The sequence below is a fragment of the Phyllostomus hastatus genome, unplaced genomic scaffold (assembly GCF_019186645.2).
Source record: "Phyllostomus hastatus isolate PE091 unplaced genomic scaffold, TTU_PhHast_1.1 phas_scaffold_317, whole genome shotgun sequence".
Taxonomy (NCBI): Eukaryota; Metazoa; Chordata; class Mammalia; order Chiroptera; family Phyllostomidae; genus Phyllostomus; species Phyllostomus hastatus.
Genome location: NW_025334023.1, coordinates 6,013,924 through 6,026,974, shown reverse-complemented (window position 1 = coordinate 6,026,974; position 13,051 = coordinate 6,013,924). Strand labels below are relative to the sequence as shown.

Here is a 13,051-nt window from a genome sequence, read left to right as displayed (position 1 = left end):
AGCCTATCGAAGTGGTTTTATCTTTCAGAGGAAGATGACAACTAGCTAAGCTCCTGTGACTGTTGTGTGCACCAAGTTTATTCTTCTAGAAAATGAGGTAGAATGATTTCAGAATGGTTGGTTGATGTGACCAGCCCCTTCTCTCCCTATTGGAAAACTATGTGGGAAGCCAAATCATTAAGAAGGTAAATTTAACCAAGTAAATTTAAAGATCTAATTGGCTTCATTGAATGATTCATGAATCAGACAACATCCCTATAGTAAATAGGATGGTGTTTGGAGGAGTTTTACAAAATGGAAGGTTTTTGTAGGCAGAAAGAAGGTGGGGCAAGGAAATTAAAAGAGTGGATTACTCTGGGCAAGGTTACTTTCCCTTAGGGGGGGAAGGCAGGGGGTCTTACCAGGCAGATTACCTCAATAGTGCTGAACAGGAAATTCCAGACTGATTGGTTTAAAATTCCATTCTTGGAAGAAGCTGAAACTAGCTTGGTTAGGTTTTAAGTCTTAGTGGGGGTTAGCACAAGTGATTCCAGTTTGGGCCTGTTTTTTGTTTTTGTTTTTTTAAACACTAAGCAAGCCACAATAAGAGCCTTAAGGAAGTAAGGGGGAATGATAGTGTAGAATTTGAGATAGAAGGTAGAATTAGGTAGGTACCTAATGAATTGTTTTGTTGCATTTGAAGGGTTGAGGAAAATTGCGGGCCATAAATAGGTGTGAAGGTCTGAAGCTCAGGAGAGATCAGAGCTAGAGCCATTACTGTCAAGGGAGCATGAAGATGCTCAGGGAGAGTAAGAAGATTGAAAGAAACCAAGGATGGAGCTATGGGCAAAGTCCAGTATTTAAGAGGTAGACAGAAGAAAGCAGCCCTAGAATGGCACTGAGGAGCAGCCAGATGGAGGAAGAGAAAAAATATATTACAGAAAAGGCAGGAGGGAGGTCTCATGGTCTCATGTCAAATGAGACAGTGTCAAATGCTGGGGAAAGGTCAGTTAGGATAGGAGGTATTTTTGACTGTTGAAACTCCAGGTGGCAGGGGAGCAGGCGGTGCTACAATCATCTAGTGGGTAGAGGCCAGGGATGCTGCTAAACATCTTACAATGCACACGACAGCTCCTCACAAAAAATTATTTGGTCTAAAAAGTCAGTAGTACCATTATTGAAAACCCTTGTGAAATGGTTAGGTAGTTTAAGTGGGATTGAAGAGCAGGTATGATGGATTAAGTCATGAAAATGAATGAGCTGGTGGAGTAGCATGTTCTGCTCAGAGCATGGAATATAGAATTTGAAAATCCCAGACATGGAGGAGTTCTGGGTGTTGTCTAAGTCTAGAGTGTTGCTATGATTGAGTGGAGTAGGGATATTCCATTTCAGACCAAAGGAAAACAGAAAAATCTGGCCTCTTTCAGTCATTAAAATTGTACATTTATTTCAGATGGACTGTCATTCCGAAATTCGTGCTTTGATTTTACAGGTAGAGAAAAAAACTATCTCTACTGTTCGAGCCTGTGAGAACAGCAATGTGGGCTACCCCCACTTTGCTGGAATTGTGCTATTCTAGATGGCTTTTGTGCTGTCGGTCTGTGGCTCTGCTTGCAGACATGGGGAAGGAGGCTTCACAGAACACAGACCCAGCAGCTGACAGAAGCCAAGAATTCTTTGTTGGACAAAGGCCTAAGGAGTTAAAAGCATCCACAAGTATTATGATTGGCATCCTTATCTAGCCACCCAGTCTTCATTGTCAAAATAGTTTGAACATCCCCTGGGGGGAAACAATACTAACAGACTTTTGAAATCCTTGTTTGCAGGCCTGTAAATTGCTCTCTGATGACTATGAACAAGTGCGCAGTGCTGCAGTCCAGCTTATCTGGGTTGTCAGTCAGCTCTATCCTGAAAGGTCAGTGTGGGTATGAGCCAGCTTTTCTTCGTCGTAAGCCATTTTTCTCTCCTCCTACCATGCAAAAAGCCCACCTCCGGAAAAGGAATGTCGGTTGGATTTTTGGAAGGCAGTATGAATTAGGGGAAAGCACAGACCAGATGCCTGGTCCTTGTTCTTTAGCTCTGTCATCCATGAACTTTCTGTGTATCTCGGGAAAGATATTTCAACTCTCTGAGTCCCAACCTCCTCTTCTATAAACGAACAGTAAATGAAAGGATGAGACTGTCTTTCTCAAGTGCTTTGCAGAGGCTCCCTCACCCCCTTCCCACCCTTTTTAAATCTTTAAAATTGTTTGGGGCCCATTACAGTAAATACAAGGGCCAGATAAAAATACCAGGTGGTTTGAGACTAACAATCCCTTATGTAGTGTCTTCCTGGTTAAAAATATTTTTGCAGTAATCAAATCATTTAGTCTCACAGTGATTCTTTAAAGTGGAGAGACTAATATATATATAAATATATTTTTTTTTAACAAGACTAATTAGAATCTGATTCCTCTTTTAGGACCAGATATGCAAGTATGTTTTATGTAAATTTATTGTGAGATTTACTATATTGACAGCAATGCAAATACAGAATAAAGATATAAATATAAAGATATAAAATACTCGGTGGTAGCTAGTTTTTAGTATCTTCACAAATCTTTGTATCTTTGATAAGGTAAACACTTTTATTCAAGATAGTGAAAATTTGCGGTGTAACTAAAAGGGTTGGTTTATATTCCCAGAGTCATTTGTTTACTATGAAATGTATTTCATCATTCTAGGATTTTAATTATTTAATTATCATTTCTACTTGTGCCAGTCTTCATTGTCATTTCCATTTTATCGAACCTGAAGCTTTAGGTGTATGCTTTGCCATTTGTGGTTTCTTTTCTTTTAATTTAGCATTGTCCCAATCCCTTCTTCTAATGAAGAAATTCGCTTAGTTGATGATGCATTTGGAAAAATTTGTCACATGGTCAGTGATGGCTCCTGGGTGGTTCGAGTTCAAGCTGCAAAGCTATTGGTAAGTTAACACTTTCGGTTTTTTTTTTTCAAAGATCTCTCTCTCTCTCTCTCTCTTTTTCTCTCTCTTTTTCTATTTTTAAAGATTTATTTATTTTTAGAGAGAGGAGAAGGGAGGGAGAAAGAGAGAGAGAGAAACATGGATCAGTTGCCTCTCACATACCCACAACCAGGGACCTGGCTGGCAGCCCAGGCATGTGCCCTGACTAGGAGTTGAACCAGTGACATTTCCATTTGTGGGACAGCACCCAGCCAACTGAGCCACACCAGTCAGGATAAGTTACACTTTGCTTAATGAACACATTACCTATTACACTTACACATTTTGAGAAACTACTGGATAGGGACCATTGTAACCCACTATCAGAAATTCTAGTTTTTTTAAGAAAAGATTTTATTTATTTTCAGAGAAAGGGGAAGGGAGGGAGAAAGAGAGAGAGAAACATCAATATGTGGTTGCCTCTCGTGCGCCCCCTACTGGGGACTTGGCCTGCAACGCAGGCATGTGCCCTGACTGGGAATCGAGCCCACGATCCTTTGATTTGCAGGCCAGTGCTCTCTGAGCCACACCAGCCAGGGTGAAATCCTAGTATTTATTTTTAAAATAAAAAGAAATGGCTTACCTTTCCAATGGAAAAGTAGTCTTTTAGAACTAGAAAGAATTTTAAAGACTATTCTCTTTAAACTTGTTAGCATATGATAGTAAGGCCTAGAGAAAAATGAAAATTACAATAAAAATAGTTTCTACCATTTATTAAGCACCCATTATGACCTAGGTACTTTGCTATGATTCCATGTACATGATGTTATTTACTCTTCACAGTAACCCAGCAATGTAGATGTTGTTATTCCCATTTTTCAGGTGAGAAAACTGAGGCTCTGAGAAAGAAATTGTCCAACTTACACAAATGGAAAATTGTAGAATGATATTCAGATACTAATTGCCTGACTTTTAGGGTGGTATTTGCTACTGTTTTGCCTTTGGGTACTCATAGTACATTTATTAAAAAATTTTAACTTTTCAGAGATGCATTTGTCTTATAGAAGGACTATTGACCTTTGAGCTATCACTTGATCTTAGTTTCGGTTTCCTCATCTGTTCAGTGGGTGTTAATAACTCTCTTATTTAGCTCACTGGTTGTCATGATGTTCAAATGAGATACTGTCTATGAAAATGTTTATAAATTGTAATGTATTCTACTGTGTGGGATAGTGGGAGTGGTTATAGTATATAAATATATATAAGTATCTATAAAATTTTGTAAGGCCCTGGCTGGTGTGGCTCAGTGGATTGAGTTCTGGCCTGCAAACTGACAGGTCACTGGTTTGATTCCTGGTCAGGGCACACGCTTGGGTTGAGGGCTAAGTTTTCAGTTGGGGTATGTGAGAGGCAACCTATCAATGTGTCTCTTGCACATGGATGTTTCTCTCCCTCTCATTCTCCTTCCCTTCCCCTCTCTCTGAAAATAAATAAAAACAAAAATAATTTTTTTTTTTGTAAATATCACAGCAAGAAAATCTGAGATTCTTTTCGAACACTTCTTTCTGAGGACCTCCAACTCTGCCAGTATTGGTAAGATTGCTGGTTAAATGCTTTTGTACCTGATTGTATTGGACATAGAACCAGTGATAATCCTATTCTATGACCAGTATTTATGGGGTAATTGCTAAAACCTGTGTGAAGTATTTTCATGGAATAATAAGGAACCTAGATGATTTCAGTATTTTCTGCTTATAAATTGTACCGTTCGTTCATAATAAAATACAGAGTTAAACCAGTTGTTGTTGATTTTATTTTTCAATTCACATTTTAAAACTTTGTTTTGGTCTGTTAATATTTTAAAATTTAGAACAATCTATTCATTTATCAAACTCTTTTTTATAAGATTTTATTTATTTTTAGAGAGAGGTGAAGGGAGGGAGAAAGAGGGAGAGAAACATCAGTGTGTGGTTGCCTTTAGCACACCCCCCACTGAGGGCCTCGCTCGCAACCTAGGCATGTGCTCTGACTGGGAATTGAACCAGTGACCCTTTGGTTCGAAGGCTGGCACTTAATCCACTGAGCCACATCAGCTGGCACTCATCAAATTCTTTTATTTAACATTTACCGTGTATGTGGTGTTTGTGTGTGAGAGAGAACAAAAGAGTGCGTGTGAGAGAGAAGTGGGGGACTGTTTAGAGAAATAATTTATTGATACATCTTTATCTGAGTAGGCAGCTCAGAAAAGTAATCCTTAAAGCTGGGTCATTCAGATTTTTCAGTTTGTACCCCATAGGATCTGAAATTCATTTATATAAAGCTGTGTGAGTATTGAATTACAGTGGTAAATTGAAAGGTTTCCACTTAGATGACTCTAACTTGAGTTAGGTTCTTTATGTTATAATTTCAGTAATTTCAAATTTGAACAGTTCCCAATTATGTAAGTAATTATGTTTATACTTCAAAAGTAATTAATATTCTAATCTTGCTACTAATAACTTATTTTTATAGAGTTTCTAGCCTACTAAGGTAGACACTTTTTGTTATACACACATACACATGCAGTACACTCGCTTCCTTATATACACACACACTCATGTACATACTCACTTTTGCAAATAAATTTTAATCCTTCCAGAGGTGTCCAGCCTTTTGGCCATGCTGTCTTGGACCACACATTAAATACTCAAACAGTAATGAAAAGTGGTCAGCAAAAAAAAAAAAAAAAAAGATTTTTAAGTAAATTTACAATTTTGTGTTGAGCTGAATTCATAGCCATCCTAGACTGCATGTGGCCCGTGGGCTGTGGATTGGGCTCCCCTATATTTAAACTCTCTGAGAAGGTATTATATTACTCATTTTATATACAGGGTGGGGCAAAAGTGAGTTTAGAATGTAAGTACACAAAACAGAGTTTATTCTTCTTTTTAATTTTCAGCCAAGGATATATTTATTGATTGTAGAGAGAAAGGCGAGGAAAGAGAGAAACAGAGAAAGAAAAAGAGGAGGAAGGAAGATTGATGTGAGAGAGAAACATCGATTAGCTGCCTCCTGTTTATGCCTCAACTGGCTATTGAACCGGCAGCCTTTTGGTGTACAGGATGACATTCCAACCAGCTGAGCCGCCTGGCCAGGGCAGAGTTTATTCTTGTATTATTATTTATTTATTAACGTAGTATTATCCATATGAATAACTGTAAACCTGCTTTTGCCCTCCCTGTATAATAAAACTAAGGTTTAGGAAAGTGATGTAATTTGTCCGCGGCCACATAGGTATTAAATAGCACCTCATGATCTAAAGCCCATGTAGAATCCCTTCCTAGTAAGGGTACAGTTACACATTGGGGGCTGTCGTTGTGCAGTTAAGGCCCTGCTGGTTTACTGGTTCCTCTGTGTAGTCGAAGAGGCAAACTAAACTGCCCGCACTGACTCTTGAGTAGACAAAATCTGTGGTCAGGCAAACTACATGTTGCCTTCAGCCCACATATGCATCAGGTTAACAAACACTAAGCCATAGTCTGCATCTTTGAAAGAGTTGGTAGTCTGGTAGGTTGACAAAGGCAGTCGGTCATTTATAATACCTGGTGCTTTAGGGAAGAGCACCTAACAGCCACAGAAAGCTTTTTGGAGGAGGCAGTTTCTGAGCTGAGTTTTGAAGGCTGAATATGAATTAGCTGGGTAAAGAAGTGGGGAAGGAAAACATATGATCACAGACATCGAAGAAGTATAATAGTATACATACTAATACTACACTGTACTAGCATACTAAATCATAAAGAGTTTAGTACTTCTTGGTGTGGGGGAATAATGTTCAGTGTGGGGGATGCACAGCAGGTAAAGCACAAGAAGAGATAAAAAACAAGGTTCTTTAAGAACTTAAGTCCATTGTGCACAAACCAGAAATAGTCTCCATTCTTGGCTTATAGTAGAATAAACATTTTCAGATGTGGCCTGTATAAGAAAATTCAAAACCATGTAAAAGGTTGATTTTTGGTTATCTGTAATTGCCCTAATAAGGGAAAGAAATGTGATTTCCAAATACACAGCTCCATTCAGTTATTTAGAATACAGTCACTACTTTGTAAATAATCTTGATAATTGATGTGTTATCTAGAATATGGCCCTTAGTTCAATAATTTCTTCTTAAGATGTTTCATTTCTCTTATTCAATAAGGTTTATGTATAAGCCTCCAGAAGTCTTTGACCTTAAATTATAACATTTTCAGATAGATTGTAGCTTTTACCTCTGCTAAGTCTTCTCAGGGCAGTGCTTTCCTGGGGCAAATGAAGATGTCCTGGTCAGGGGCAGTTTAACATTGCACATAGTAGTTCATCTTTTTTTTTTGGTTTGCTTTTCTTTTTATCACCTAATTGAGTAGAGGCTAGGAGCCTTCAAAGAGTGCATAAGACTTATGTTATTACACTAGTGGAGCAGTTTTTGCCTTGAAAGAAGGCTTGACACACTAGTTTTTTAAATATCGTGGCTTTCTTAGTGTTATGATTATAGGTTGTGTAGTAATGGTGATAGTACATTTGGAGAGAACTTACCTGAATATGTTTGTCTTGATTAAAGTAGATAAGAATATAGATGTTTTTCTTTTGTGTGTATTTGTTTCAGTAAAACTATTTATGGATGTTGACATTTGAATTTAGTATAATTTTCATGTATCACAAACTGTTATTTTTCCTCAACCACTCAAAATGTAAAAGTCATCCTTAGCTGGTGTGGGCTGTATAGAAACAGGCAGTGGGCGGGATTTCGCTGATGGGCCATTGTGGGGGAGCTCTGCCTGCAGGTCCCGCCCCCCAGCTATGCAGAGGAGAATAAGTCTACCAAGACACGATCTGCTTGGGGAGAAAAGGTGAACAATCTCAAAGGAGAAGGGCCAGGAGCCTTTTCCTCGGTGGGCTTTTATTGGGTTTAATTTGCACAAAACTACAGGTAGAGCTCATCAATCATTGTCAGGCAGTAAGGATCAAACAATAGATAACATTCAAAGAACTATGAGGGCCTATTCTGAGTCAGGATCAGTTAGCTAAAGGGCTGTAAAACTTTGGGGAACAAACTCTTTTTATGTTTGGACCCTTATCAGAAAACTGAGGGCATTCTTAGCAAAACAGTTTTCACAGGATTTTATGTATTCTTTCTTAGGCCTGATAGCCCTGGGGAACCTGCCTATTCCAGCACAGGGCCGCACCCACCTCCGGGGTTGTTTCAGGCTTAAGTCGGGCAGGGGATGTAAAGCAGCCAAGAGATTAGGAGACTTCTTGCAGGCAGAATGGACTCAAGCTATGTCAAAGCCGAGGGGCGAGGGTCCATCACCCCCTTTTGCTATAGCCTCCCAAGTCCTTCCCTAATGGCCCCTTTGTGACCATGCCTGTTTTAGTTTGTCCTTTTCTTGAGGAATCTTACCAGTCATTGGCTAACTGGTCAGATTCGGGGCCAGGCAGTGTGAAGTAAAGGAGGCAGAGGCAGAGCCCCTGCCAGGGAGATAAGCTTTGTCTCCTTAGTGGCTTATGGTCCCAAGGTCTCTTACACAGTGTTAGCCATGGAGGGTTAAAGCTTCTGAAACCAGGAAGGGCTGTTACCAGCAGGCCATAGTTTGCTGGCTCCTGCCTGATATAAGATATGATTGGTGTCATTTGACTACTTATAACATGAAGGAAAAGCCAGCATATTGTCTAAAATAATTAAATTTTTCTGAACTGAACAGCCTTGAGACTAGAAAAAGAAAGGCAAGAAGAAATGTCTACTTTGTGTTATTTGAATCAAAGCCAGTTTATGTGGGCTCATTTAGCATCTTTTTTCCCCCTAGAACTGTTGGAGATTAGATAGATAGATAGATAGATAGATAGATGATAGGTAATATATATACACACACACAGGGTTTTCAAATTCTATATAAAAATACCATCCATAACAAAATTATGAATACTCTTTTGTAAATAAGATGTTTTCCATTATTTTGATAAAGTCACTGTAAAGGAATATGTGCAATTCTGCGTAAGTAATAACATTCAGACTACAGTATTCCTGATAGCACTAATAAATTCCACTGGCGTTTCGTTTTACTTTAGTGCTTTCAATTTCTTTTTCTCACATATTCTTGCTGTTGCTGAGAAGAAACGAGTTTGTGCAGTAGCAGCGAAGTCTAGTCAGTCATGGGTGCATGCATACTTTTTCAGAGAACACACTTGTTTGCACAAAACTTTGCTTTTGAAGAAAGAAATGTACTACTCACCAGTTTGTTATCTTTCTGTACACGTAACCCTCCACCACTCATCACCAAGTTATGGAAGTGCTGATTCCAGAAATGTTCCCAATGATAGCATGGAAGGTGATATGAGGAAAAATATTCCAAATGGATACTTCATTCTGTTTCATGGACAGATTACCACTTAATAAATAATAAAGCAGCAGTTTATCTCCACACAATAGCAAAGATTTTTCTTGCATCATTCTGTCACTTTTGTTCCATCCATTAAACACAAATCTTTTCTATAAGAAAATACCTTCTCCTTATTAAGAAGCAGCCAAAAGTTTGAAAATTCAGACTGCTCTTTGTACCCTTTTATCCTCTTAACAGTGAGAAAAGGGAAGAATGTTACATTCTTCCTAGAAATGCATAGTATTGGTCACATGGATGTTGTTTCATCTATTCTGATTGTTACCAACTGCATCGATTTCACTTAAGTTATACTTTTATTCTTCTTTGGAATGACAGTTCCTGGAATCATTAAATAGAATATTCACAAATGATGGCATCAGAGTTCTAGAGATGGAAATATCCACCTACTGTAATACAAGTCCAGCCTTTTCAGAATCTGTTCCTGGACACCTCTAGTTGTATAAATAATATTGTAAATTGCCATCTTCTATACCAGACTTGAGGTTTTTCCAAGAATGTTTTATTTTCCATCAAACCTAATGCGTTAAATATACCAAATCCTTTCAGTTGAACTATAATGAGCGCACCATTCATAAAGTCTGCCAGGAGCATCTTGGTGTGTGTGTTATGGAAGGAGTAGGCAGCTTTGAGACTCTTGTGAGCAGGGTGGTGCATGACTGCAGAGGGAAGTGTGCAGAAGCTCAGGAAGTCATTTTACCCCTGGAGTTCTGCGCTACAGCTGTGCCAATAATGTGCTCATGGGGGAGAAACCAGTAGAATGCTTTGTCTTCATCCATCACGGGATGGATGAAACCTATTCAGGTAACTGTTGGTGAATTCTCACGCTGCTTTGATAGCTCTTGGTTCCTCCATCTCAAGCCCAAAGTCTTTTCACATCCAGAAATCTGTACAGCCTCATTGTTTGCTGTAAAGTCCTATTTCTACTCAAGTGGGAAAATTTCACTTCTACCAATTTTGGGGGGGTTAGTGATCAGTGCCAGTCTCTGCACGTGGCACTGCCTTAGGAAGAACCAGTCTGTGGTATAAATGGCCTGGAACATCCCTTCCAGTTCCGCCCTTCTAGTTACGTATCGAATTAACACTGGGCTACTAATTTTCATTTGTGATCTCAATTTCTTGTGAACACAAAGAAAGTTGATTTTGACTATCTTCATATTATTATTCATTAGATCTTTGACTTTCACAATGGGATCTTTGATTTTCTAGACTAGAGACCCAGAGCAAAAATGTCACACATTTATCCTGTTGTAAATCCCAATGGTTTCTGGGATGGCATCTATGAACCCTACCAGTTTCTTATTTGAAGACACTGTGACCCCACAGTGCCACTGAAGAAACCAGCCTGGGGGATGCAGAGCCCGAAGCAGGCACTTGGACGGATAGTCAAACCAGAACACGTCATCCTCTACATAACTGTCATTGAACAAGGTGTGCAACCCCTTGCGCGCTTCAGCATTACCCAAATCTACAGTGTCTCACATTAAACCCTGTGGAAAGAAGTATGGTTTTATTTTTAAGATTTTATTTTTTTTTTAGAGAGGGAAGGTAGGGAGAAAGAGAGAAACATCAATGTGCGGTTGCTGGGGGTCATGGCCTGCACCCCAGGCATGTGCCCTGACTGGGAATACAACCTGCGATGCTTTGGTTCGCAGCCCACGCTCAATCCACTGAGCTACGCCAGCCAGGGCTTAGGAGTATGGTTCTTGACACACGTTGTCGTTATCTGTTTCAATTGCACCATGAGATATTACTACTTGATTTAATTTGGGTACTGGCTGTGTGTCCCCAAACTGGTAACTGTTTGGCATCCTCCTCAATGTTCCTGGCCCTCAAATGCCATTAACAGCTCCGTCGCTTTCTGAATGTCTTGCAACTTACACATTGGAACGGTGGGATTTTTTTGATGGCTGTTACGGCTTAATGTCCTAGGAATCAGATGCAATATCTGACCGGGTGCCTCCAGAATTGGGTTTCTTCATTTTTTTCTCTTCTGTTTCTTCTTTTTTTTTGGCACCCAAATTGCCTCTGAGACTTCCTTTGGCATGTTCCATCTCCTCCTCATTGTCCCTGTCTATCCCACACGTGTCCTCCAAAGGACATCTTTGGTCATCCAAAGACTTGCTGTCCTCCACCATTGTTGCAGTGCAGGCTGCGGAGGTGGCGCTGGGAACCTGGGCGCAGCATGGCTGTGGAGGCGGTAGCCGGAACTATAGATGTTTTTATGATTGCTGAGATATACTTTATATCTTTTTGGTCTAAATCTGCTCTTCCTATGCTTTCATGAATGATCAATGGTCTACGAAGTCATGAGCCTAGAGGTATTTGGAATTATCTTTCTGTGTCCCATATCCCCTGAGTCATCAGTTGTTATCAGTTTTGCCTTGACATACCGTGAATCCACTCAAATCTACCCCTTCTCTATTTTTGCTAGGCCTGTACCAGTTCAGGTGTGACCATTTTTCAAGTAGATTACTGTTGCGTAGGGCTCTTGGTATTTATGGATTTGAAATGGAAAGCTTTGGCTATTCTTAGGTAACACTGGAAATTTGTTGCAAATAATGATATCTAAATTCTTAAGGCCGGAATTTAATAGTACCCCCTCTTTGCCAACTGTGTTGGGAGTTTAACTGAAGGCATTGAAGGGTATTGATTGAAACTGTGGATTGAGTAATGTAGTGTGAAGTCATTAAAACTTTATAGGAAAAAAAGTGCCCCTTAAAAAGCCAACTGTTAACACTGGTGCTAAAACTAGAGAGAAAGTGAGGAGCTCTTAAAAAATTTATAGTTCTTATTCATAAAATTGATGTTTTGTATTTAAAAAATTAATGTTAGATCTCATATTGACTCAGATCTATGTAACATACAAGGCCACCAACTGTACTGCATAGAGATAAGAAAAAGTGGTTTTGAAACTCCTTAAGTCAAAACGGTACAACTGCTGCACTCCTAGAGTTGCAAGAAAGGTGTTAACGTGGGTGGGGCTATTCCCAACAGCATGTAACTTTCCATGGAAAATGTGCTTGGAAAAAAAGTCTGAGCCTTTTTAAACATTTCTAACTTGGGAATTAGAGAACGTCTCCAATATATTCCTTAAGATGTCTAGGGCTTACTTTAATAGCCTCTTAACTGGTCTCTACTTCTTTTTTATTCCTTTTGGTCCATTAGCCACATTGCTGCCAAGACGATGTTTATGACGTGTGAATCTCTATTTCTCCCTTATTTGAAAAGAGCAAGTTACCACAGCTCTCAGCCTCAATTTCTCGTCTAAAAAATGAGGACCATGCATGTTCTTCATGGGATGATGGGGGGAATACAGTTTAAAATATAAATGAAATATTTTGTACATCATCGAGCTCGTTAAATATTTGACAGAGATTATCTAGTTACTATTCACAAGGTAAATGCCTTATTTTGGCAAACAGGCCGTTTATAGTCGTAGCCCTACCTGTCTGTACTCACGCCTCATTTTCAGGACCCCATCTTGTGTTCTCTTCGTAGAACCACCTGATGGTTCCCACACGACATTCTCACTTCATGCATTTGCACTTGTGGTTCCAGTTCTCCCTGCCATCACCCCTTACTGCTTGTCGTCTGAGTTCCCAGAGTGCCCTTTATAAGTGTGTATTGCAATTCATACCTTAATGGAAATATCTCTTTTCAGTTTCCATCACTAGTCTGAGGTCATTGAGTGTAAAATTGATGTCTTGGTTTTTTTATT

General features: G+C 39.3%; 1 protein-coding gene across 1 annotated transcript in view; it reads left to right on the top strand.

The window, feature by feature from the left end:
• Positions 1–13,051, top strand: part of INTS4 (integrator complex subunit 4) — a 118,342-nt gene that overhangs the window by 52,122 nt on the left and 53,169 nt on the right. The window contains exons 8-9 of the mRNA XM_045818356.1: positions 1,806–1,894; positions 2,824–2,944. Of these exons, the coding sequence (XP_045674312.1) occupies positions 1,806–1,894; positions 2,824–2,944 (210 nt within the window). The remainder of the gene's footprint in view (positions 1–1,805; positions 1,895–2,823; positions 2,945–13,051) is intronic.